The sequence below is a fragment of the Chiloscyllium plagiosum genome, unplaced genomic scaffold, assembly GCF_037043375.1.
Source record: "Chiloscyllium plagiosum isolate Xiang-an unplaced genomic scaffold, Cpla_swu_hap1 HiC_scaffold_17, whole genome shotgun sequence".
Lineage (NCBI taxonomy): Eukaryota > Metazoa > Chordata > Chondrichthyes > Orectolobiformes > Hemiscylliidae > Chiloscyllium > Chiloscyllium plagiosum.
Genome location: NW_028270155.1, coordinates 37,472,327 through 37,500,018, shown reverse-complemented (window position 1 = coordinate 37,500,018; position 27,692 = coordinate 37,472,327). Strand labels below are relative to the sequence as shown.

The 27,692-nt window shown below is 40.6% G+C and overlaps 1 protein-coding gene and 1 long non-coding RNA gene across 4 annotated transcripts in view; one reads left to right on the top strand and one right to left on the bottom strand.

Annotated features, from left to right (window-relative positions):
* LOC148147316 (uncharacterized) overlaps nucleotides 1-27,692 on the bottom strand; it is a 74,054-nt gene that overhangs the window by 36,440 nt on the left and 9,922 nt on the right. The window contains exon 2 of the long non-coding RNA XR_015759945.1: nucleotides 16,770-16,880. This is a non-coding gene — a long non-coding RNA (uncharacterized LOC148147316). The remainder of the gene's footprint in view (nucleotides 1-16,769; nucleotides 16,881-27,692) is intronic.
* The window catches only part of dpy19l3 (dpy-19 like C-mannosyltransferase 3), a 99,004-nt gene that overhangs the window by 67,110 nt on the left and 4,202 nt on the right, over nucleotides 1-27,692 (top strand). For all 3 annotated transcript variants that reach the window (XM_087995849.1, XM_087995850.1, XM_087995848.1), the window contains 4 exons: nucleotides 4,143-4,268; nucleotides 7,252-7,363; nucleotides 11,455-11,511; nucleotides 27,019-27,101. In XM_087995849.1, coding sequence (XP_087851975.1) covers nucleotides 4,143-4,268; nucleotides 7,252-7,363; nucleotides 11,455-11,511; nucleotides 27,019-27,101 — 378 coding nt within the window. The remainder of the gene's footprint in view (nucleotides 1-4,142; nucleotides 4,269-7,251; nucleotides 7,364-11,454; nucleotides 11,512-27,018; nucleotides 27,102-27,692) is intronic.

Here is a 27,692-nt window from a genome sequence, read left to right as displayed (position 1 = left end):
AATGGGCCGAATGGCCTTACTTCCGCTCCTATGTCTTATGGTCTTATGGCTAGTTTTCCTTGAATTCCATGAGATCTAAACTTACTAACCAGTCTCCCATGGGGAACCTTGTCCACTGCCTTACTGAAGTCTATATAGATGACATCCACCACTCTGGCCTCATCAATCTTCTTTGTTACTTCTTCAAAAAACTCAATCAAGTTTGTGAGACATGATTTCCCACGCACAAAGCAATGTTGACTATCCCTAATCAGTCTTTGCCTTTCCAAATACATCCTGTCCTTCAGGATTTCCTCCAACAACTTGCCCACCACCGAGGTCAGCCTCACTGGTCTACAGTTCCCTGGTTTGTCCTTTCCACCCTTCTTAAATAGTGGCACCACATTAGCCAATCTCCAGTCTTCCGGCACCTCACCTATGTCTATCGATGATACAACAATCTCAGCAAGTGGCCCAGAAATCACTTCCTTAGCTTCCCAAAGAGTTCTAGGGTACACCTGATCAGGTCCTGAGGACTTACCCACTTGTATGTTTTCAAGACATCCAGGACTTCCTCCTCTGTAATGTGGACATATTTGAAGATGTCACCATCTATTTCCCAACATTCTCTATCTTCCACGTCATTTTCCACAGTAAGCACTGATGCAAAATACTCCTTTAGTATCTCCTCCATCTCCTGTTGCTCCCCACAAAGACCACCTTGCTGATCTTTGAGGGGCCCTATTCTCTCCCTACTTGCCCTTTTGTGCATAATGTATTTGTAAAATCCCTTTGGATTCTCCTTAACTCTATTTGCCAAAGTTATCTCATGTCCCCTTTTTGCCCTCCTGATTTCCCTCTTAAGTATACTCCTACTGCCTTTATACTCTTGTAAGGATTCATTCGATCTATCTTGTCTATGTCTGACATTTGCTTCCTTTTTCTTAATCAAACTCTCAATTTCTTTAGTCATCCAGCATTCCCTTTACCTACTAGCCTTTTCTTTCACCCTAACAGGAATATACTTTCTCTGGAATCTTATCTCATTTCTGAAGGCTTCCCATTTTCCAGCTGTCCCTTTACCTGCGAACATCTGACCCCCAATCAGCTTTTGAAATTTCTTTCCTAATACCGTGAAAATTAGTCTTACTCCAGTTTATAATTTCAACTTTTAGATCTGGTCTATCCTTTTCCATCACTATTTTAAAACTAATAGAATTATGGTCACTGGCCCCAAAGTGCCCCCCCCACTGACACCTCAGTCACTTGCCCTGCCTTATTTCCCAAGAGTAGGTCAAGTTTTGCACTTTCTCTCATAGGTACATTTACATACTGAATCAGAAAATTTTCTTGCACACACTTAACAAGTTCCTCTCCATCTAAATCCTTAACACTATGGCAGTCCCAATCTGTGTTTGGAAAGTCAAAATCCCCTACCATAAACACCCTATTATTCTTACAGATAACTGAGATCTCCTTACAAATTTGTTTCTCAATTTCACTCTGACTAGGGGTATGCAATACAATCCCAATAAGGTGATTATTCCTTACTTATTTCTCAGTTCAACCCAAATAACTTCCCTGGATGTTTTTCCGGGAATATCCTCCGTCAGTACAGCTGTAATGCTATCCCTTATCAAAAATGCTGCTCCCCCTCCTCTCTTGCTTCCCTTTCTGTCCTTCCTGTAGCATTTCTATTCTGAAACATTAAGCTGCCAGTCTGTCCATCCCTGAGCCATGTTTCTGTAATTGCTACAATATCCCAGTTCCATGCCCTGTGTTCATCTGCCTTCTGTGTTATGCCTTTTGCTTTGAAATAAATGCAGTTTAATTTATCAGTCCTACTTTGTTCTCTGCTTTATCCCTGCCTGCCCTGACTGTTTGACTCGCTTCTTTTCTCAACTGTACCAGTCTCAGATTGATCTCTTTCCTCACTATCTTTCTGGGTCTTTCTCTTCTCCCCTCACCCACCCCCCTCCCCTTTTAGTTTAAATCCTCCTGAGCAGCTCTAGCAAATCTCCCCTGCCAGTATATTAGTCTCCTTCCAATTTAGGTGCAATCCATCCTTCCTGTACACGTCACTTCTACCACAGAACAGATTCCAATGATCCAAAAATGTGAATCCTTCTCCCATACAACAGCTCCTCAACCATGCATTCACCAGTTCTATCCTCCTCTTTCTACCCTCACTAGCTTGTAGCACTGGAAGTAATCCAGATATTACTACTCTCAAGATCTCCTTTTTAAATTCCTGCCTAACTGTATATTCTCCCTTCAGAATCTCATCCTTTTCCCTTCCTCTGTCATTGGTTCCAATGTGTACAATGACCTCCTGCTGATCCCTCTCCCCCTTGAGAACATTCTGCACTCTCTCTGAGACATTCTTGATCTTAGCACCATTCTGATTTTTCGCTGCTGGCCACAGAAACATCAGTCTGTGCCTTGGACTAGAGATTCCCCGAAAACAATCGATCTCTTGGAACCCGACGTTCCCCTGATATTTAGAGCCAGTCTCAATATCGGAAACTTGGATGTTTATGCTACATTCCCCTGAAAATCCATCACCTCTACATTTTCCAAACCAGTATACTTGTTTAAAATTGAGATGGCTACAGAAAACTCCTACACCACCTGCTTACCTCTCTTAACTTTCCTAGAGTTAGCCCATCTATGTGACTGTATCTGCAACTTTTCTCCCTTCCTATAACTGCCTTCCATCACATCCCCTTGCTCTTGTAAATTCCCCATTGCCTCTAACTATCTCTCCAACCAATCCATTCGATCTGATAGGATTCGCAACCAACGGCATTTGTTGCAGATATAATCTTCAGTAACATGTAAACTCTCCCTAAACTCCCACATCCAACAAGAAGAGCATATTCTACTAAAGGCCATTTTTGCTTCTTTCAATCTACAGACCCAGAAAATAGTACTGTCTAAGTGCTCTACAAAACACTGCTTCAGGCTAACTTAATACTTATGGCTTTTAAGTTTAATAAAGAGACATATCTCAATATAACATATAATCAAGAAAGAACCCACTCTATTTACTACTGCAGACTTACTGTAAGGCTACACTTAAAATATTCTCTTATCAGTTTCTGTGCTGTGATTTCTCTTAAACAGGTTCCTCCAAATTTACTTGTGAATTTCATTGTTTGTTGATGACTGTGTACCTAAGTTTTTTTTGTACCCTAGTATCTAACATGGCGCCTTGTGTGCTGACATTATACACTGTTCACTGTACTTCTGTACATCTGTACTTGAGTACATGTGACAATAAAATCTAAATCTAAAATATGTAGTCCAGACTAGATAAGGATGGCAAACTTCCTTTTCTGAAGGAAGCTAGTAAACCAGATGGATTTCCACGACAATTACCAGTAGCTTCATGGTTACCAGTAGCTCATGGTCACCATTACTGAGACTAGCTTTCAGTTCCAGATTTACTTTCATCGATTACTTGGAAGATCTTAATTGCCTCCTTGCAATATTATGTGTTAAATACCACCTCTAACCTGAGTTTGTTGACCAGCCTAAAGTAACCTTGATGAGTAATCCTGCATTACTTGTCAAAAGCTTGTCCCACATCTCACAGCTGATGACAACCTCAATATATTGCAAACCTGTGAGATTTCAAAGCCAGTTAACCTAGAACATAGAACAATACAGTGCAGAACAGGCCTTTCAGCCCTCGATGTTGCGCTGACCGGTGAACTAATAACAATGAGCCTTGATAGAGTAGGTTTTCCTGGTCACAGGTCTTAGCAAAGGTATGAGATTTGAAGGCTCTGGGAGAATTGGAGAAAGATTTGAGTGATTGTGGATGGGCAGAAAGAGGTACTGCATTAATCCTTTTCTTCCTGTGCTTCCCTGTGTTCCGACACTATTCTGTGTGATTTGCTACAGTGGTGCTTTTTAATTGTACAGCATTTATCTCCTGCACAAAGAGAACAGAACGCACTGTTATATGAACATATGCTTTGTGAAACTTTGAGCTCAATGCAGTTTTGTTTTAAATTACTTAAGGTCAGGAATTAGTAAAATGGAAGTAATTCAATATTTTGAGCTGATGTCATTGCAAGCAACATATATACTTAGAGATAATCAGCTTGACTCCTTCATTTATCACTAACTAATTTAACTGTAATTTGTCTCCCCAGCTGTAGTTCAGCTGTAATCCAGAGCACATCCATTAAAGAACAGAACATGACTATGTTGAGGCCCGACATGGCTTACAATCTACTGCACAATGTGCTATTTGGTCTGCTGGCTTTAAGTACAATGAGGTATTGTAATCTATGACATTAGTTCAAATGTCTTGTGGGTGTTTTTTTCTGAAAATAAAAATAAAATAGAATTTTAACAAAATAAAGTTCTAAAACCCTGATTTCAGTGGCCCAATATGCAAGTACAGACCAAATATTAACCCGAATCTTCAGGTATGAGTCATAATCCCAATTTCCAACACTGATCAGTCTATAAGTTGCCCACTTATTCAAAGTTTGCCCACTTATGTTTTGAGATTTTTGAAAACTTCTGGGCAGGACCTTCCCAGCCAAAGCAGGATGAGTCCAGGACTCCACTTAGGTCCAGGACAAAGGCTGCTTTTCTAGCAGTAGGTGCCATTTTCAGTAGATTAAAAGTCTTGAAGCTGCGTTCACAGATACTGAAATAAAGCAATTGTTGGGGTAGGGTCCTTAGTGGGTCAGCGTGGGTTGGAGGTTAGAGTGGTTAGGGACTGTGCCTATGTGAGCTGGAAGCTGTGAGGGCAGATCCAGTTGAGAGAGTGGGCAGGTCAGCTTCAGGATGAGGGGATCTGTTAACTCTGAGGGAATTTGGCCAGGGATATTGGGTATTGGTTTCTGGTGGGCAGAAGGACTATTAGGCAGAGTGGAATGGGGTATTGGGCCTCGAGAAATGAAGGTGGGAGGAGAAAGTATTGGATCGGAGGGGGTACAAGTGGGGAATTGGGAGAAGTGATCAATTTGCTTGGGCTAAGATGCAGTCAGGGTTGGGGTGTCAGGTCCATGGGGTGTTGACTCAGGGGTCATTGGATCAAGGCAGTCAAGTCAGGTTGTGGAGGGGGTGTGAAGAAGGAGTTGATCTTTGGAAGGTGAGTACATTTGGGGGCTCAGGTTAGCAGTGTGCGGAGTTTTAGTTCTAGAGTTGAAGAAAGATTGCAAGTGAGTGAGTGGAAATTGTTGGTTTTATAGTTCATCATAAGTTACAGCAGATATTATTTTTTCTAACCTTTCCTGGCTAAAAATTCAGGCAAGTCAAAACCAAGTGAAGCCTCTGACTATAAGTCATAGTTGGAGAATTACGTGGAGGATTCCAGATGCTAGGTAACTGCATGTCAGAATTTTCAACTTTCTGGTAATTGCAGGGATTGGTGTAGTGGGACTTCCACATGGTTGCTGCAGCAATTACTGTCTATGCTGCTGCAATTACTATCTTCCTTTTGGAAGACCTGTGCTATTAATAAATTAGTTACACAGGAAATATAATTACACAGACATTTTTTAACATTTCAAATCCTGTAATCTCATAGTAAATTAGTCCATTAATAGTTCCATGTGTAGGCTAATTATATGGATATGTATCTATAATCTATCGTAAACTTAGTGTATGATCATTAGATTACTAGATCATATGCTGCCTACATCTGCCATTGATCCTAGATCCTACTTAGGCCAAATTTCACTCCACTTTCTGAAAATCAACTTCTTTCTTCCACGGGATCTCTGATTTTAACTTTGGACTCTATCTTACTGTCTGTCCTGCAGAGATTTAAAAACCAGGACATTTCTTCCCCAAATATTTGCCATGTCTGTGTCATCCAAATTTCCCTGTGTCCAATTGTGTGCCACTTTTTGATTTTTCCCTCCATACCCTACTCCATTATTTCTGTTTTCTTTCTCCTTATTGCTCAGATCTGGATCAATCACAATTTATTCCAAACAAACGTTGTATAGAATCTAATCCCTTCCAACTGAATCAGTTCGCCTATGCCAGACTCAAGCTGAACCAGACTCATCACAACATTGTCTTGTTTGAGTTTCTCTACTTCATATCAGAAAAACCACCTACTTCATTCTTCTCAACATCACCCTTGTCTGACCTTGCATCCACTTGTCTGGTTTTGAAAGTCTCATTGATGCTCTTGTTATTTCTGAATGGTTCTACTTTAATTCCCACCTGATTAGCTTCCGACCTTCCACTCTTCATAAATTTGAGATCAACCAGAAATCTATTGCCTGCATCTCCATTTGCACCAGGACTTGTTCACATTTCACCCCTTTGCGTACTGACCTACAGTGGCTCTGGGTCTAGGGTTAATGATTCATTTAAAATTCTGTCCTCAAGTTCAAAGACCTCCAGGCCCTTACAACACCCTATCAGCAGAATTTTCCAGCCCTACAACCCTCCAAGCGTTCTGTGTTCCTCCAATTCTGAGCTCGTTTATTTCCCATTCCCTTCACCCTATCATTTACAGCCATGTCTTCAGTCATCCAGACCATAAACACTCTGCCTCTTCACCACTCATCACCATTAAGGTGTTTCTGACAGCAAGTTTTAGTTATCAGACCCTGTTTTTGCAGACTGACAATTGCTAAGTGCTTTGACATTTTATTACACATATAAAGTGATATATATAAAAATAATAGCTAAATAAATCCAAGCAATTGTAATAGTTGCAATGAAGTTTTGATGGACTAATTAGTCCTCCTTCTGATTTATTATGAATTAAAATGCTAGATAACTTAATGGTAAATGTTATATTGTTGCTTAAACTATGATTCATATTGTAATGTATTTGTAATTTTCAAAAGATTATCATGCAGAAATTCAAATTTAACAATATTGGAATGATTTCTTCATTTTTCTTAAGGGAACTAATGCATATGATGCTCATTACAATACACTTTGATGCTTTTTCTGTATCATGAATCTAAGTTAAATAAAGTGCCTTACTGAAATATGTATTTACCTTCCCTATTTTCTTCTACAACTTTGAGTTTAGTTTTGCTATACGCATGTAGGTGTTCCCATAGTGTTATAATGTAAGAGGTTCCAGGATTTTGAACTAGCAGTAATTAAGAAACTGAAATATATTTCTAAGTTAGAATGCTGCATGACTGAAGAATTTGCAGACAGTTTTGTTCCTATGTACCTGCTGATTGTGTCTTTCTAGGCAGTAGTTGTTGTAGATAGAGAAGATCCTGTGATTAACCTCAGTTTTTTTAGCTCAATTATTCTTTGTTACAGGATGAAATATCTGTGGACATCTCATATGTGTGTCTTTGCATCAGCAGCAATTTGTAGCAGCCATTTATGGAGTCTGAGTCTCAAAGCAATTCGACTACATTCTCCTCAGTGGGTCAGTGCCATTTGCACAGATACAGTGCACCATTATTTTTGTATTCAAACTTCAAGTTTATATTTAATGTACTTTGTTAACAAAATGCCTGATAGAATATTGAATATGTATGTCCATTGTTCTGCATAATGAAAATAAGTGTGTATGTGGCTATTAATTGTAGACTTGCATATTTTGTTAAAGTGACTTTTTTTCATTAGTTTTGTTCTGCACTATCAAATGTGTTTGTATAAATGAGATGACATCTGCGATTTCTTCAGCCTCTGGAATGACAGATGTTGCATATCTATTTCTTTAAGAATAAGTTAAATATATTATTCTGACATGTTACCCATCAGCATCACTAAGCACTAAACATATTCAAGTACTATATTAATCCACAACCATTTTAATACTTGTATTTTAAATCAGTACAACGATATCCTAGCACTTTGAGCATGCTTGGCCAAAGCTATTTGCAGTCATTTATTTGGACCTTCTTTGTTGCCTACATTTAGGAGTCATAAGTGGTCTAATTAATAGCTGAGGTTTTTTTTGCATGATGTCAATATTATTTCACTAAGAATATAATTACATGCAGATTTTACATAGGAATTGTGACTGCAATTATATGAATTACTCAAATTAGGTGCAGCAAAAATTAGAATTAGATTTTTTCAGAATTAGATTTTATTGTCATGTACTCAAGTACAGTGAAAATTGTACAAAATTGCCATTCTCCAATGCCATCTTCAGAAAAAAAAACCTAAATTAAAAAACAAGCAACCATTTTAGATACAAAAAACAGATTTTTTTAAAAAAGCCAAAAAGGAGAGAAGCATCCAGATCTGAAACTTCTAAAGTTATGACTCCTAGGGTGGTGATGTCTCCATAAGGTAAGGGGGCCTCCTTCCCAAAGCCTTGAGTCTCTGTGCTGTTGCTGCTGCAGGCTGTCAGAATTATGATTGTATGGTAACAGTAATTGCTTCTATTGAACCATTCACAGTAACTATAAGTTGATGTAATGCAAACAAATGCAACTGTGTGATGAGATTTTATATTTTAAGATTGCATTGTGCAGCCAACATATGTTTAAAAGAGTACAGGGCTTATAAATTAAGACAATTGCTGTTAATTTGTTTGGATTGTTAGCCTAAAATTGGTAAGTGTTTTATATTTTGATGATTCTAATTATTTGAATTTAAATAGTAATTATACCTTGCTATGAGGTGTCAGTGGTCTGAAAGATGCTTCTTTCTATAAAACAAGATTACTTTCACTCATAATTAATGCGCCTTTCAAACAATAATTTATTTCAGACCCATTCCGGTTTGATAATTATACTGCATATTTTTCTCAAAATTGCAATTATTTTATACTTTTTATGAACCATGTAACAACTAGTGTAGATGAAAACCAGTGTACTGGAGGTTTTTTAAAAAATATACAATTTCAACTCTTCAGATAAATAATGACTGTATTGAATGAGTGAATGTGGAGTTAGTTTACCATTGATCAGTCCACTTATTTCTTCCAGTTGATTTTAACTTGGAGATGGAAATGTGTTGCTGGAAAAGCGCAGCAGGTCAGGCAGCATCTAGGGAACAGGAGAATCGACATTTCGGGCATTAGCCCTTCTTCAGGAATGAGGACAGTTTGTCCAGCAGGCTAAGATACAAGATAGGGAGGAGGGACTTGGGGGAGGGGCGTCGGAAATGTGATAGGTGGAAAGAGGTCAAGGTGAGGGTGATAGGTCATACTGGGGTGGGGGCGGAGAGGTCGGGAAGAAGATTGCAGGTTAGGAAGGCGGTGCTGAATTTGAGACAGGCTGGGGGGAGGGGAAATGAGAAAACTGGTGAAATCCGAGTTCATCCCTTGTGGTTGGAGGGTTCCTAGCCGGAAGATGAGGCGTTCTTCCTCCAACCGTCGTTTTGCTGTGGTCTGACGATGGAGGAGTCCAAAGACCTGCATATCCTTGGTGGAGTGGGAGGGGGAATTGAAATGTTGAGCTACAGGGTGGTTGGGTTGGTTGGTCCGGGTGTCCCAGAGGTGTTCTCTGAAACGCTCCGCAAGTAGGCCGCATGTCTCCCCAATATAGAGGAGGCCACATCGGGTGCAGAGGATGCAATAGATGATATGTGGAGGTACAGGTGAATCTGTGGCGGATATGGAAGTTTCCTTTGGGGCCTTGGAGGGAGGTGAGGGGGGAGGTATGGGCGCAAGTCTTGCACCTCCTGCGGTTGCAGGGGAAGGTGCCGGGAGTGGAGGTTGGGTTGGTGGGGGGTGTGGATCTGACGAGGGAGTCACGGAGGGAGTGGTCTTTACGGAATGCTGATAGGGGAGGGGAGGGAAATATATCCTTGGTGGTGGGGTCCGTTTGGAGGTGGCGGAAATGACGGCGGATGATGCGCTGTACATGGAGACTGGTGGGGTGGTAGGTGAGGACCAGTGGGGTTCTGTCCTGGTGGCGGTTGGAGGAGCGGGAAGTGGAGGAGATGCGGTGGAGGGCATCGTCGACCACGTCGGGGGGGAAATTGCGGTCCTTGAAGAAGGAGGCCATCTGGGTTGTGCGTTTTTGGAACTGGTCCTCCTGGGAGCAGATGCGGCGGAGTCGAAGGAATTGGGAGAATGGGATGGCGTTTTTACAGGGGGCAGGATGGGAGGAGGTGTAGTCCAGGTAGCTGTGGGAGTCGGTCGGTTTGTAGTAGATGTCTGTGTTGATTCGGTCGCCTGAGATAGAAATAGAAAGGTCGAGGAAGGGGAGGGAGGAATCTGAGACTGTCCAGGTGAATTTGAGGTCGGGGTGGAAGGTGTTGGTGAAGTGGATGAACTGTTCAACCTCCTCGTGGGAGCACGAGGCGGCGCCGATACAGTCATCGATGTAGCGGAGGAAAAGGTGGGGGGTGGGGCCAGTGTAGTTGCGGAAGATGGATTGTTCCACATATCCTACGAAGAGGCAGGCATAGCTGGGGCCCATGCGGGTGCCCATGGCTACTCCTTTCGTTTGGAGGAAGTGGGAGGATTGGAAAGAGAAGTTGTTCAGGGTGAGGACCAGTTCAGTCAGTCGAAGGAGGGTGTCAGTGGAAGGGTACTGGTCGGTACGGCGGGAAAGAAAGAAGCGGAGGGCTTTGAGTCCTTCGTGATGGGGGATGGAGGTGTACAGGGACTGGATGTCCATGGTGAAAATAAGGTGTTGGGGACCGGGGAAGTGAAAATCATGGAGCAGGTGGAGGGCATGGGTGGTGTCCCGAACGTAGGTGGGGAGTTCTTGGACTAAGGGGGACAGGACGGTGTCAAGGTATGCGGAGATGAGTTCGGTGGGGCAGGAGCAGGCGGAGACAATGGGTCGGCCGGGGCAGTCAGGTTTGTGGATTTTGGGCAGGAGGTAGAAGCGGGAGGTGCGGGGTTGTGGGACTATGAGGTTGGAGGCGGTGGATGGGAGATCCCCTGAGGTGATGAGGTTATGGACGGTCTGGGAGATGATGGTTTGGTGGTAGGGGGTGGGGTCATGGTCAAGGGGGCAGTAGGAGGAGGTATCTGCGATTAACTTGGAGAAGCAATTACTTCTTCCTGTTTTAGTAACATCCACTAATGTGACTTTCTTGCATTTAATTTCTAAATTCAAGGCAATGATGGAAATTAGAAAGCTTGCTCTCACTACTGATCTTTGAGGAAATCTACTTTGACATAACTACTTAGTATTTGTTGAAAAATCTGAAGACTTAATTTGAATTTCCTACTGTTCTAACCTTAATTTTATAGACTTTTGCTTCCAGGTGTTTGGATGCCTTTTAAAAAGCTAGCTACACTAGGTTGTGTGCTTACCCTAACAGTATTGGCATGACATTGCCTTTAAAAAGCCAGGAAGACTGTTAAACAGGATGTTTTCACTTTGAATCCATGTTGAATAGCGTATCTAAGTTATTTTAAAAGTTAATCCAACGTTTTACTAGATATAATTAATGCTATTGTTTTACACCATTCGAATGAACTCTAATGGGTCTTTACTGTTCATTGTTTTTGTTTTCTGTCCTATTTGAAAATGACTGTCATTTTAGTCTCTTTCTAATGTATTGTTATGTAATTATATCTTTATGTAATTGTTTTTATAGGTCCGTGTGATGAGGTTTGCAGTTCCTATATTAATCTTCATTTACCTTTATCATGAAGTAAGTCTCACTCCACTATATATTATACCTGAGAAAGTGAAAACATTTAGTTCATCCATGTTAAGTTTCTGATGTGTTAATTTATGACTTAGTTTACTGATTATCAAAATCACTTGGAAATCTACAAATGGAGTACCATTCTTATAGACAGGTATGATGTAGTCTATCTTGATGAAATAATGAGACCAACTTGTCCAAATAGGGTAGAGGCAGAAAGGGATCTTGGAGTACAGATACAAAAATCATTAAATACACCAAAGCTAGTTAAGAAAACTGTAGAATGAAAAACACTAAGGTTAGTTTTGTCAGAATATAATTCAAAAGCAAATATATATAGGAATCATGGTTAGGGCATGCTTGAGTACCATACATGTTTCTGATTTTCACATTGCAAGAAGTTTATGGAAACATTGGACAAGTGTAGAAAAAGATCTGAAAAGACACAACTATTATCTATTTCATGTTTTTCCATAACACACTTTTCTATAGAAAGAGAAAACTGAGAGGTGACCTAATAAAGGTTTTCAAAATTAAAGGCATAATCTCCCAGTGGTGGTGTGGATCTCTAATGAAGACCTGTGCTACCCTCCCTCAGATTTATTTTTCTTTTGTGGAGACCTCCCCCAAGATCCATGTGCAGCAGCAACTTCCAAAACCAGAAATCACTTTGTCAGCAAGCCAATTTGCATGCATGTACTCCCGGAGCAGCTGCAGCTAAGAGGGAATGCTGCCTGCTGGGTCTTCTGCCAATCAAGCACCAGTGGTAGTCAGTCTAGAATCAGGTCTCCAGGGATGCTGGAGGAGCCTGGTCAAGCAGACTAGCTTCTCTTGCAGTCAGTAGCACCACATAGAAGACTGTAGCTCCTGCTAGGAGAAAGTGAGGACTGCAGATGCTGGAGTACCAGAGTTGAAAAATGTGGTGCTGGAAAAACACAGCAGACCAGGCAGCATCCGAGGAGCAGGAGAATCGACATTTCGGGCATAAGCCCTTCTTCAGGGCTTATGCCAGAAATGTCGATTCTCCTGTTCCCTGGATGCTGCCTGGCATGCTGTGTTTTTCCAACACCACATTTTTCAACTCTGTAGCTCCTGCTACGTCAGCAACCTCAAAATCCAAGGGCCAAGGATTCCAGCCAGAGGTAATTGATTTTTTGAGTAGTTTGAGTTTAAACTCAAATTGATTTTTTGAGTTTGTTGTCCCATGTATTGAGATACAGCGAAAAGTGTTGTTTATCGTGCTATGTAGGCAGATCATACCATACAAAGTGCATTATGTAGCAGAAAAGAAAATTACAGCACAGGAACAGGCCCTTTGGCCCTCCAAGCCTGTGCCAATCCAAATCCTCTATCTAAACCTGTCACCTATTTTCTAAGGATTTGTATTCCTCTGCTCCCTGCCCATTTATGTATCTGTCTAGATACATCTGCGGGCAATGCATTCTAGGCACCCAACACCTTCTCTGTAAAGAACTTTCCATGCATATCTCCCTTAAACTTTTCCCCTCTCATTCTGAACTCATGTTCCCTAGTAATTGAGTCCCCCACTCGGGGGGATAAAGCTTCTTGTTATCCACCCTGTCTATACCTCTCATAATTTTGTAGACCTCAACCCCTATCTTTCTAATGAAAATAATCCTAATCTACTCAACCTCCCTTCAAAGCTAGCACCCTCCATACGAAGCGACATCCTGATGAACCTCGTGTCCACTCCCTGTATGCAGTATTCCAAATGTGGCTGAACCAAAGTCTTATACAGCTGAACATGAACTGCCAAGTCTTGTACTCAATACCCCGTCCAATAAAGGAAAGCATGCCGTATGCCCTCTTGACCACTCCATTGATCTACATTGCCACTTTCAGGGAACAATGGACCTGAATACCCAGATCTCTTTGTACGTCAATTTTCCCCAGGACTTTTCCATTTACTGTATAGTTCGGTTTTGAATTGGATTTTCTAAAATGCATCACCTCACATTTGCCTGGATTGAATTCCGTCTGCCCAACTCCAATCTATCTCCCTTCATTATCTGCTAATCCACTAATCTTAGTGCCAATCAGACCACCTATACCTTCCTCCAGATCATTTATGTATATCACAAGCAACAGTGGTCCCAGCACGGATCCTGTGGAACACCATTGGTCACTGTTCTCCACTTTGAGAAACTCACACGACTACTCTCTGTCTCCTGTTGCCCAGTCAGTTCTTTATCCATCTAGCTAATACACCCTGGACCCCATGCGACTCCACTTTCTCTATCAGCCTACCATGGGGAACCTTATTAAACGCTTTACTGAAGTTCATGTATATGACATCTACAGCCCTTCCCTCATCAATCAACTTTATCACTTCCTCAAAGAATTCTATTAAGTTGGTAAGACATGACCTTCCCTGTACAAAACCATGTTGCCTATCACTGATAAGCCCATTTTCTTCCAAATGTAAATGGATCCTATCCCTCAGTATCTTCTCCAGCAGCTTCCGTATCACTGATGCAGGCTCACCAGTCTGTGGTTACCTTGATTATCCCTGCCACCCTTCTTAAACAAGGGGACAACATAAGCAATTCTCCAGTCCTCCGGGACCTCATCCATGTTCAAGGATGCTGCAAAGCTCTCTGTTAAGGCTCCAGTTATTTCCTTTCTCGCTTCCCTCAGTAACCTTGGATAGATCCCATCCGGACCTGGGGATTTGTCCACCTTAATGCAGCTAAGAGAGAATGCTGCCTGCTGGATCACCTTTTTTGGCCAACTTGACCTTGAGTAAACAAACATCTATCTCTAACCTCAACATCTATCATCTCCCTCTTCTTGTTGATTACTGATGCAAAGTATCCATTAAGAATCTCACCCATTTTCTCTGACTCCACACGTAACTTTCCTCCTTTGTCCTTGAGTGGGCCAACCCTTTCTCTAGTTACCCTCATGAATAAAAAGCATCGGGATTTTCCTTAACCCTGTTTGTTAAAGATATTTCCTGGCCCCTCTGAATTCCTCATTTCAGATTGGTCCTACATTACCGATATTCTTCCAAAGCTGCTTCTGTTTTCTTTCACTTAGACCTTATGTATGCTTCCTTTTTCCTCTTAGTTAGTCTCACAATTTCACCTGTCATCCATGGTTCTCTAATGTTGCCATTTCTATCCTTCATTTTCACAGGAACATGTCTTTCCCGTACTCAAGTCAACCTCTCCTTACAAGCCTCCCACATATCAAATGTGGATTTACCTTCAAAACAGCTGTACCCAATCTACATTTCCCAACTCCTGCTGAATTTTGGTATAGTTGGCCTTCCCCCAATTTAGCACTCTTCCTTTAGGACCACTCTCGTCTTTTGTCCGTGAGTATTCTAAAACTTATGGAATTGTGGTCACTATTCCCAAAGTAATCCCCTGCTGAAGCTTCAACACCTGGCCGGGCCCATTCCACAACACCAGGTTCCAGTATGGCCCCTTTCCAAGTTGGACTATTTACATACTGCTCTATAAAACCCTCTTGGATGCTCTTTATAAATTCTGCTCCATCTAGACCCCTAACACTAAGTGAATCCCAGTCAATGTTGGGAAAATTAAAATCTCCTATCATCACCACCCTGTTGCTCCTACATCTTTCCATAATCTACCTCGATCTCATGCTCGCTGTTGGGAGACCTGTAGTACAGCCCCAACATCGTGACTGTACCCTTCCTATTTCTGAGCTCTGCCCATATTGCCTCACTGCTCGAATCCTCCATAGTGCCCTCTTTCAGAACTGCTGTGATATCCTTTCTGATCACAAATGGAATTCCTCCACCCCTTTTATCTCCCTCTCTATCCTGCCTGAAGCATCTATATCTTGGGATATTTAGTTGCTAATCGTGCCCTTCCCACAACCAAGTCTCAGTAATAGCAATAACATTATACTCCTAGGTACTCATCCAAGACCTAAGTTCATCCACCTTACCTACTACGCTTCTTGCATTAAAACAAATGCACCTCAGACCACCAGTCCCTTTGCGTTCATCATCTGCTCCCTGTCTACTCTTCCCCTTAGTCACGTTGATTTCATTATCTAGTTCTTTACAAGCTTTAGTTACTACCTCCTTACCGTCCACTAACCTCCTCATTTGGTTCCCATTCTCCTGACACATTAGTTTAAATCCTCCCCAACAGCGTTAGCAAAAGCACCCTGAGGGACATTGATTCCAGTCCGGTCCGGATGTAGACCGTCCAATTTATAATAGCCCCACCTTCCCCAGAGCCAATCAAAATGTCCCAAAAATCTGAACCCCTCCCTTCTGCACCATCTCTCAAGCCACACATTCATCCTGCCTAATCTTTCATTTCTACTCTGACTAGCATGTGTCACTGGTAGCAATCCTGATATTACTACCTCCTGAGGTCCTACTTTTTAACTTGGCTCCTAACTCCCTAAGTTCTGCTTGTAGGACCTCATCCCACTTATTAACTATATCATTGGTGCCTATATGCACCACAACAGCTGGCTGTTCACCCTTAAGAATGTTCTGCAGCCGAGCTGAGACATCCCTGACCCGTGCACCTGGGAGTCTCGTTTTCGACCACAAAACCGCCTATCTACTCCCCTTACAATTAAATCCCCTATGACAATAGCCCTTCCACACTCTTTCCCACCCTTCTCTACAGCAGAGTCTGCCATGGTGCCATGAACCTGGCTACTGCTGCCTTCCCCTGGTGAGCCATCTTCCCCAACACTATCCAAAATGATGTACCTGTTTTGGAGGGAGATAACCACAATGCATACCTGCACTGTCTTCCTGCTCTTTCTCTGCCTTTTGGTCACCCATTCCCCTTCTGCCTCAGCAATCCTAATCTGCGGTGTGACCAATTCAGTAAATGTGCTCTTCACAACCTCCTCAGCATCATGTATGTTCCAAAGTGATTCATCCTCAGCTCCAGAGCCGTCATGCAGTCTAACAAGAGCTGCAGCTGGACGCACTTCCTGCGTGTGAAGGAATCAGGGACATCAGCCGCGTCCCTGAGCTCCCACATTGAGTAAGAGGAGCATAACACGAGTCTGAGATCTGTCGTTTTTTTTAATCTTAAGCTGAACTATGTTTTAACTTAGATAAATGAAAAAGGAAAGAAAAGATTTTACCAATCACACAATAAAAAAAATTGAAAAATCTTACCTTATCAAGACACCACAGAGTTTTTGTTTGGTTAGAGGAGGGCGGCAAGTGGGAGACCCCCCCCACACATGTAGTGTCTCAGATTCAGCTGCCCAAATATTGGTTCACTCACCTTCCCAGAGCACAATTTGACTGTTCCCACTCTGTTCTTTACTCTCACTGTTCCTGCTGCTGCTGCAAACGAAGGCCCTGACACTCAAGATAAGTCCTTTTAGTGTTACAGCTGTGGAGAGAGAAATCAAAATTGACATTTGAGAGGTCCATTCAGAAGTCTGATAACAGCAGGGAAGAAGTTGTTCTTGAATCTGTTCATACATGTATACAAATTTTTATATCTTCTACCTGCCAGAAGAAGGTGGAAGAGAGTATAACTGGGGTAGGAGGGGTCTTTGATTATGTTGGCTGCTTTCCTGAGGTAGTAGAATGTATAGGTGAAGTCAACGGATGGAAGGCTGGTTTGCATGAAGGACTAGGTTGTGTTCATGACTCTCTGTAGTTTCTTGCAGGCTTGGGAACATGGGAACCATACACCATACTGTGATGTATCCAGATAAAGTGTTTTTTCTGGTGCATCTATAAAAATTGGTGAGTGTCTTTGTGGACATGCCGAATTTCCTTAACCTCCTGAGGAAGCAGAGGCGTTGTGCTTTCTTGATCATGGTGTCGACATGGGTAGACCAGGACGGATTATTGGTGGTCATCATTCCCAAGAACTTGACCCTCTTGACCATCTCCAACTCAGCAGGGGCGTACCCTCCACTCTGCATCCTGACATCATTTTCCTGACATTGATGGAGAAATTGTTGGGTCTTTACACCATGCAGCTAAACACTCAATCTCTTTCCTATATTCTGTTTCATCGTTATTTGTGATCCCACTTACAATGATGGTATCACCAGCAAACATATAAATGGAGTCAAGGTGCAATTTGGCCACACAGTTATAAGTATATAACAAATATAGTAGGGGGCTGAGCACATTGCCTCGTAGGGCACCAGCATTGTGGATTATGGTGGAGGAGGTGTTGTCACCTATTCTTACTGATTGCACCCTACAAGTCAGGATGTCAAGAATCCAGTTAGAAAGTGGTGAGCCGAGACCTAGGTCTTGGAGTTTAGAGATACAACATGGGGATCATCAAGAGATGGAGGTAGGGTGAGTTGGAAACAAGGGAAAGGAAATAGTTTTCAGTATTTATCTCCTTGCTCAATGTCCAAGCTCTCAATCAGGAAATGATGCCTTTAACCCATTTCTTCCCCCTCCCCCAAAAAAGCAACTAGCTGTCACTTGTCAGCAGTCCATCTGCACTGGGTTAATCCCTGCAGTAGCCTGAAAAATTAAATGGTTGTTTATTGGCCACTTAACAGTTACAATTAAAGTGAGAGGAAAGTCAGTCATGAATTTTCCCACCCAAATTTTAATTCCAGTGGAAGTGGAAGGGCAACAGGGATCAGGTACATATCCATCCTATGATAAAAAATTCTGATTATACATTATGATTTTGAACTTGGATTTTAAAATTAAGGTAAAACAGAGTTTGACTTTTAGTTCTGCAAAGATAACTTCAGAAAATAATTTTAGAGCAGTTAAATAATTCCAAGAAAGCATGTGACTTGATCTAAATGACTTGATGAACTAGCCAGGGAGTTAATTGTTGAACTGTTTACAAAGTTGAACCTTTAAAATGTACAGAATGATAAACAGTGAGTCACAATCAGATTTCAATTAAGAAGAATCATTTCGTACAGGAGGAGTGGTTTGGTTTATGGCAATCCAGGTTTTCAGAGCCTGAAAGGAGTTCTAAAAGAGTTTTAATTGCATTAATTGCATTTTCTTAAAGTTCATTTGGGAACGTCAGTGAAAAATCTGCTATATGTATACAAGAGAAAGTAATGAAGAGAATCGCATCTAGTGAATGTATAGCAAGTTACCAGAAGGATTCATGCAAACTTGTCAGTTAAGAAAGAAATTAAGGAGGTCATATAGGAGTGATACTCTACTGGCTTGAGTATCTGTAAAATATATTTCTGGGAGAAGGGTTGAATTTTTCTTTTGGTGTTAATGTTTATCTTTCTAAATTTGTCAATTTTGCTTCTGTTTTGCATAATAAACTTGTGTTCTTTTATTACAAGAACATTGGTAGCCTCTTGTAAATACATTAAGTGATTGACAACCATGGTAACCAAACTGCAAAAATAAAACATATGCCAGGCGTCACTCAGTAGCCTGACTTGTCCATTATTAACATCAGCTGGGATCATAACAATCTGACTTGACTATATGCACTTCTATCTCTGACTTCTCCGCCTCCAGGCGGAGGTATACGAAGGTATTCAATGGGCTGAAGCAGCATTTAGGGGAGCCAGATAAGTGCATGAAGTGGAAAGGAATTTGGGTGAGATTTAGAAGAAGCTCATGTAGAATATAAACACTGCCATGGACTGATTGAGAGAATGATCTGCTTTATGTTTAAATTCTGTGTAATTATGTAATTCAGTAGTGTCAGGGACACATTTGTGAGCTTAATTTTTTTTCAATGAGAGCTGAATTATGCTTCATACTCAGACAAGAACTGACACCTGGTCAAAGACAATTTGGAAAAGGTGTCTAAAAGTTTGATCAAGGAAGTGGGTTTGAAGAACAAACTTTGGAAAGAGGTTGAAAAGACAATTTGGAAGACAAGGAGGAAATATAAAATGAAAATAGAAGAAAATAATAAACTCAAGTCACCATAGTCCCAGAGGACCATAGGCTGCTCTCATTAGAAAGAGATAACTGGTGATATTTAATCTGAGAGGTGAGGTTGAGAAAGTGGTATCTTCATGGTAGCACAAAGGTAACAATCCGAGAAAAAATAGGGATAAAGTGTACAAAAAAAATAAGTTAATGCCACCAGCTACATTTCCTTTAATTTTGTTTTCTTCTGTGCAAACCTCCCAGGTCCACGTGTGGTGGTAACTTCCGAAACCGGAAGTCAACTCTGGAAATGGTGCTGGCACACCACTGCCATGCATGGACCCTTGGAGTGGCCATGCAGCTTAATGGGAATGTTGACTACCACATGTGAGACGCTGTAGCTATCAGGAAAGATTGAGTGGGTTGCGCTCTTTGTCTATAAACAGAAAATGAAGATCCAACCTAATGGCGTCTTTAAAATCACAAAGTAATTCCATATGGTAAAAATAGAGAAACACTTACCAGTTGTGAATAAGTTCGCATTAATGTAAGATAGTCACTAACAAATTAATTTAAGCATTCAGCAGAGAATGCCTTAACACAGTGGTGAGAATGTAAAACTTGCTGCCACATAGAGGGTTATGGTAGAAAACATGTTAAGAAGTATTATGTGAACATCTTAGAGAGTGGAATAAGGAAGTAAAGGAGCAAAGTGGTAGGAGATAATGAGAACTGTAGGTTAATTCTACGGAATAAGCACTTCAACATGGATTGGTTTGCCCTGCATCAGTTCTAGTGTATGTTAGTTATTTTTCCTCTGTTTTTGAGAACTGCAGGCCTGTTTTGCATTTTCTCATCCTGGCTCCTTTCACTAACTGTTGACACGTTCCAACCCAGAAACCTTGCAATCCATCTGCCTGTGGAATAATTCCATGTTTTACCATGATCACCTCTATCTGTTGACCATTCTGGCATTTTCCCATGAAGCTATAGGAGAAACAACCTCTGTCTATACCACTTTCAACATTACTAGGGAATTCCAAAATTATTTCTTTAATGGGAAACGGAAATTTACATGTATCTCCGCTAAACAATGTACTGCATTTATTACTCATTGTATGGTTTAAGCTATGTTGGGGTGACCAAATGCAAATTAAATGACCACTCTGCCTATCTTTTGTGGGAGGGGCAGTGTAGAAACTGGTATTAGATAGTAGGGTGCTTGTGTTGAGTTTACACTCCAGCCTAGACCAGTTGGGTTGGTGCCATTGATCCCCTTATCACATGCCATCTCTTCTATATCCATCCTGATTTCTACACCTTTGCTTCCTACTCTGTTTTAACCAACCAATAGCTTCAGTAGGAGTATCTCTTCTATTTCCCAGGAACTCTGCAGCCTTTGACTATTAATGTTAGTCATGCTATCCCTTAGTACACATTGCTTTAATCCACCTTTTCAATCATTTATTCAAGTGATTGTTTTACATCTTTTGATAAGTTCCTGAAGGTCATTCAACCAGTTAAAACCCTCTAGGTTATTAGAATGTATGTTATCTCTTCCATCCCAAACCCTTTTTTTTCCTCACCTTCACCTTACAAGGCCTTTTGTTAATCTTGTACTTTACAGTTTTGGTGAAGGATGCACAACTGAATTATTGTTATATTTTACCTTTGTAGATGCTGATAGACCTGCTGTTTATTTTCTGTCCTTAACTTCAGAAATAATTTTGTTAAAAATGTGTTCATATTTTCAATTTGTTCTCATTCTGTTTGGAAGTCTCATTTATTGCCCATCTCAAAGTTCCCATGTTAAGTATATGTGCTGCCTTGCTGACCCGCTACAGTCCATATATAGTATTTTAATTTGTGTTTTTTGATACAACAGAGCACTTTACTAAGCCAATTCCAAAGGGCTGTTAAGAGTTGACCATACTGTTGTGTGTCAAAAGTCACACGTAGGTCAGAGTAGATGAGGACAGTGTATTTTCTTCCCCGAAGACATCAGTAAGCGAGATGGGTTTTTACAATAACCTGGTATTTGTGTGATCATGATTGTTGAGACTAGCCTTTCATTCCAGATTTATTTTTTGAAAAACCGTTAGTGGAATTTGAATGTATTGCTCTAGAGCCTTAGTCTAGCCTTGTATCCAACTGATTTGGTAGCATTACTACTGAACTACTGTTCGCACAGGAACGATACTCAAAATTATTGCTGAATGGGAGTTTTTTGTGAAAGGTACCAATTTTTACTTTCCAGTTTTTCTTATTTTTAAATCTGTTCCTACAGTTCCAATGATACTGTTACCTATTTCAGAGCATCCCATTACAAAACATTCTTTAAAATAAGTTTCAGTTTCGGCAAATAGCAAAGCTAAGTCTTGAGGTATTGTGAAACTATTAATTGGGCATATGAAGACCAAATTCTATTGATCTGTAATTTTTTTAACTATCTAGTCCTTGAAGCCTATACGTGCACAACATAAATTTCTGAATAAGAGGATGAAAATACTTTGTGAATGTTTGCCATTTTTCAATTAAGTTCTGCGGATCGCTTCGCATTTTGAACGTCACCTGGCATATAGAGGCTGATTTTAACCCACCTATCTAACAGGAAGTGCTCAGTTAAAATTTCTATAAACTTTTTAGATCCGATCTCATTCCATTCACAGCCAGCATCTTCACCCTAATTGATCATTTATTTTAGAAAACTGATATGTCTACTCGACTATGTTGAGTCTATTAGTTATGCAAATCATGCTTCTATATGTTATTACATTCCTACTTCATGTTTATATTACATTGTGAAAGGTGTATACCATATATGTTATATTTTGAAATAGAGACGCATGAATCTAGGTCAATGCAAAGACTTTTTTTAAAAAAGAACTGGTCAGAAAACCCACTGAAATAGTGGCCTGTGTGGTATCAATTCCAAGGAAGCATGTGGCTACAGTCAAGTGCCTAGCAGACCCCTGTCATGTGTGTTAATGGATGGAATGTTTATAATGCTGAGTTTATAGACCTGAAAGCTATCCGTTTTAGTATTGAATTCCATTCAGGAGAATCAAGAGTTCAGTTCAGAAGCGAGTAGTTTCTCTGATTAGAAAAATTGGCCTTTTAGTTCAGGGAAGAGTCATCCTGGCCTAAGTGCATTAGTTGTGGAGTTTATAAACAGAAGAGCTTGGAACTGAAAAGGCTTGACCATCAGAATTGTGAAAGGTGTTTGCAAGCAGACTCAGACAGGAATAATAAATTCCATGAAAAAAATTGAGGGAAGTCAGTTTAGTAAACACTTATAAAACTGAGTGAGAGGTGTAATTTCTCTGAAATTGAGTATCTGTGAAACGGTAGCAATGGGGAACAGATTAAAACTTTGATTTTGCTGTTTGTATTAAGATAGTTTGACAAGGTTCCTCATGGTAGACTAGTAAGCAAGGTTAGGTCACATCGAATAGAGGGAGAACTAGCCATTTGAATACAGAACTGGCTCAAAGATAAAGGGTGGCAGCGGAGGGTTGCATTTCAGACTGGAGGCCTGTGACCAGTGGTGTGCCACAAAGATCAGTGCTGGGACCACTGATTTTTGTCATTTATATAAATGATTTGGGTGTGAACATAGGAGATACAATTAGTAAGTTTGCAGATGACACCAAAATTGGAGGTGTAGTGGACAGTGAAGAAGGTTACCTCAGAGTACAAAGGGATCTTGATCAGATGGACCAATGGGCCAAGGAGTGGTAGATGGATTTAAATTTAGATAAATGTGAGGTGCTGCATTTTGGAAAGGCAAATCGGGGCAGGACTTATACACTTAATGGTGAGGTCCTGGGGAGTGTTGGACAAAAGACCTTGGAGTGCAGGTTCATAGTTCCTTGAAAGTGGAGTCGCAGGTAGATAGGATATGAAGAAGGTATTTGATATGCTTGCCTTTATCAGTCATTGCATTGAGTATAGGAGTTGGGAGGTCATGTTGCGGCTGTAAAGGACATTGGTCAGGCCACTTTTGGAATACTGTGTGCAATTCAGGTCTCCCTCCTACAGAAAGGATATTATGAAACTTGAAAGGGTTCAGAAAAGATTTACAAGGATGTTGCCAGGGTTGGAAGATTTGAGGCTGAATAGGCTGGGGCTGTTTTCCCTGGAGCGTCGGATGCTGAGGGGTGACCTTATAGAGGTTTACAAAATTATGAGGGGCATGCATAGGATAAATAGACAAAGTCTTTTCCCTGGGATTGGGGAGTCCAGAACTAGAGGGCATAGGTTTAGGGATTGGAGGCTTTGAGCTATAGGGAGAGGCTGAATAGACTGGGACTTTTTACCTGGAGTGTCGGAGGCTGAGGGGTGACCTTATAGAGGTTTATAAAATCATGAGGGGCATAGGTAGGCTGAATAGACAAGGTCTTTCTCCCTGATTAGGGTGGGGTGGGGAGTTTAAAACTAGAGGCTGTAGGTTTAAAGTAAGAGGGGAAAATTTTAACCGGAACTTAAGGGGAAACTGTTTGAGGCAGAGGGTGGTGCATGTACAGAATGAACTGCCAGAGTGGTGGAGGCTGGTAAAATTACAACATTTAAAAGAAATCTGGATGGCTATATGATTAGGAAGGGTTTAGAGGGATATGGCCGAATACTGGCAATGACGCTAGATTTATTTAGGATATGGCATGGGTAAGTTGGACCGAAGGGTCTGTTTCCATGCTGTACATCTCTGAGTGTATCTTTCTAACTGGATACGGATTTGTTTTATCATATCTTTCCTCATTTTTGTTGTAAAGAACGTCTGCAACTTGTGGAAATATATTTCTAAGTCTAAGCACCATAAAAACTGAATACAAAAATGAAACCTATGATCAATGAAATGAAGTTTAATTCTAGGATCTGACTTGTACAGTAGCGCCATCAATTGGAAGTGCAACAAATAGCATAGTGATTATTTCACTGAATGAGCAATCCAGAGGTTTGGACTGATGAATGATTGACGTGAGTTCAAACCCCACCATGGCAGCCAGCTAATTTAAATTCATTTGACTTTGTAATTCTGGAATACAAAAACTAGTTTCAGTTACTGAATTGTCATAAAACAAAATCTTCCTCTTTACTTTGGCCTGAATGTGGCTCCAAAGTAATGTGGTTGACCTTTAACTGTCCTCTGAATTGACCGAACAAGTCACTCAGTTGTGTTCAGGATGGTAGGTCACCACACTCTTCTCTACGATGAAAAATAAATGCTGCCCCTGCCAGTGACACACACATTCCAAGAATGAACTCTGTTAGAGAAAACATTCCTCACACAGGAATGACAAGCCCAAACATTTGTTTTTGTATTATTATTTATGGGGGTCTGCTTGACAAGGTTTGTCCCCTTCACTTTCCCACCAGCTTTTTGAAATCCTACTTCATACCTTATCAGAGTGACCATCTGTTCTTTACTTGGAGGCAGCCAGCCAACAGCTTGTTTACAGTACTTAACTGGGCTGGTGACCAATAGGACATGAGTCCCAGGTTTTAACACAGGTCTCATGTCAATCAATACCATCAAGAAGGTTTGGCCTTTGCTCACTCAAACGCCAGTCCCACTCTTCCACTTGGTGTATCTATTTTTATTTCTTGCTTTTGAGGTATTCTGCATCTGTCAGTTTTAATTATATTAAGTAGCTTTAAATTTTAATGCAGCAGAAAAGCCAGTTAAATGTGCAGGAGACAAAAGACAGAAGAATCAGTTAAGGTATCGGTATCAGTGAAAACGAAATCACATGAGTATATTGCTTTCACAGGTGGATCTCCATTTTGTCATTATCTGTTTATCTCCTTAGGTTACAAGTATTTTGTTTGATCTGCTCTGCAGGCAAAATTAAGTAAGCCCTAGTTTTAGTTATTTAGCATCTGTTTGCATTTTATAAGGTGTTTTATCAATTGTTGGTTATAGCTTACTGGTTGCAATGAATGTTTCAGAGAATATTTATGGTTTCAAACAGAAGTAATGCTAATTCGGGTGTAGAGCTTAACAAACTAACATTTCCAAGTTTGTGTTAATGGATTGTTGTTGTAAAACAGTATTCTACTCCATATCCATTTTGTCTGTGACTGTAGAGATTAAAACTATTTATGCTAAGGCTAGTTCTGAAATGGTGAGAAAGTGAGGTCTGCAGATGCTGGAGATCAGAGCTGGAAATGTGTTGCTGGAAAAGCGCAGCAGGTCAGGCAGCATCTAGGGAACAGGAGAATCGACGTTTCGGGCATAAGCTGAACAGACGTTCAGCTGAACGTCTGTTCCTGAAGAAGGGCTTATGCCCGAAACGTCGATTCTCCTGTTCCCTGGATGCTGCCTGACCTGCTGCGCTTTTCCAGCAACACATTTCTAGTTCTGAAATGGATTTTGTATTCTAACTTTTGTTAATGGGAAAATACATTGTAAAGTTCACACTTCTTCAATGTTACAAACAGTGCAAAGTTCACAAATAGATCATATATAAGTAGTTCTCCTATAATGCCATAGCTGCATTCCAGCGAAACCTCGTTTAAATGAAAATCTCTCAATATAAATAACGGGGCCTATGGGAAAAGTGGGGTTGGGGTTGGGGCAGGGGCAGGCCAGCAAAGAATACCACTCAGGATTGCTCAAAAATCACCCAAACGTCTAACGCAAAGTGTAGCACAGCCTGAATGAAGCTTGAAATCATATTTATTAATTAAATAAAAGTAAATTTAACCCAGTATACTTAAAAAAAATGAAAGCTCCTGTCAGCAGCTGATATCGCGCATGCTCAGGACGGCACAAAGACTGGCGCTGACATTGCGCATGCGCAAAACAGCACGGTGACTTCGGTGTGGAGATTAGCACAAAGCGCGCAAACCGGTCCCCACTGGAATAGTACTATTGCGAACAGAGGTAAGTGTTTTTGAAAATACTGTTCCCTAATTCTTCAGCTACATTATAGCCAAATCACACTGCCGGAACGCGCATTATCCAAAAACTACCTGTAGACTGTTTGGACATGTGATCTTACATTTTTTGTCCTTTGTACATAGAGTTTATTAATAAACTGAAGTTGCATTTTTGGTTTTATAAAGGCTTATTGAGTAATTTATAGCTATAATTATTCAGTGTGGAAACATGGAGTTAATGCTCACATCTGACCTATTGTAAAAGTTTATTTGTTTATCTTGCAATTTCAGGTCTGTTTTATCCAAGTAAATTGTAGGCATGTTTACACATGACCTATTACAAGTTTATAACTGCATTTTATGAATTAAAATTTAATATATTGTCTTGCATAGGTTGGGATCTTCTTAATTAATTGTATATATCTGTGAAAAATACTTAAATTAATTCATACCCATTTGAATGAGTAATGTAGTGCTTACATTTAATAGCCTGACTCAGTTAAACAGATATTTGAATTTGGGTTTTCTTGGACAGTAAATGGCTGCTGGATCTTTGATGCAGTGGAGCAAAGTATTTGAATATATTGCAGTGGTCAGTTTCACTTTGATCAAGCTTCAGTCCTTTAATAACCCCTATCCATGTGATCTTGTCAGAACGTGGCATCCTTTGGGGGAATATACTTTAGTTACACATCTGCTGTTTTTCAGCAGGAACCCTGAAGTACCTATCTTCAGACTGGTAATGTGAGAAATAGGAACAGGATCATTATATTCATTCATTATTTCGTCTGTTGTTCTTGTAGTTCTGGCCAAAGATAATGATTGAACTGTCAGATCTGAGGGAATTTTATGACCCTGATACAGTTGAATTAATGAACTGGATAAAGTAAGTTAAATAATTTTCTACCTATAAAATCGCATTTGAATTTTTAATATCAAAGTTGTGCAAAGTTTCTGAGCCTGACACATAACTTATGTTTCTTGCGTTTGAGTTGGTGCTTTTACAGTTTATTGGGTTGAATTTTCCAAATTATAGGAGAAGACAATGAACTACTGTCTAGCAGTGTGGTTTGTTCCAGGGCATCTGAGAAATTTTGTGCAGGAGTTTTGAGTTATGAATATGAAATTTAAGGTTTTGGACTGACTCTTTAATTCATTGTAAAATTAAGAAATGAAGAGATGTGGTGTGATTTGATACTACTTCTGATTAACAAGACTACATATGTGGCTTGCTTACCATGGAGACTGGGGTCAAGAATGAAACTTAGTGAGAGCAACATGCTAAATGTTCCACACCCGAGAACCAAGCGGCAGAGTCTGGCTTGACTGCAGGCAGACTTCCTGTCTCAGTTTTTGGACTGAGACCATGGTCTTGTTGCAGTTAGTGCGGTCCACTGAGAGGGGAAGGCAATAGATCTTTGGGGTAGCACAGTCTCTGGTCAAAGGGAAGAATCTATGTCATTCTAAAATTTACAGG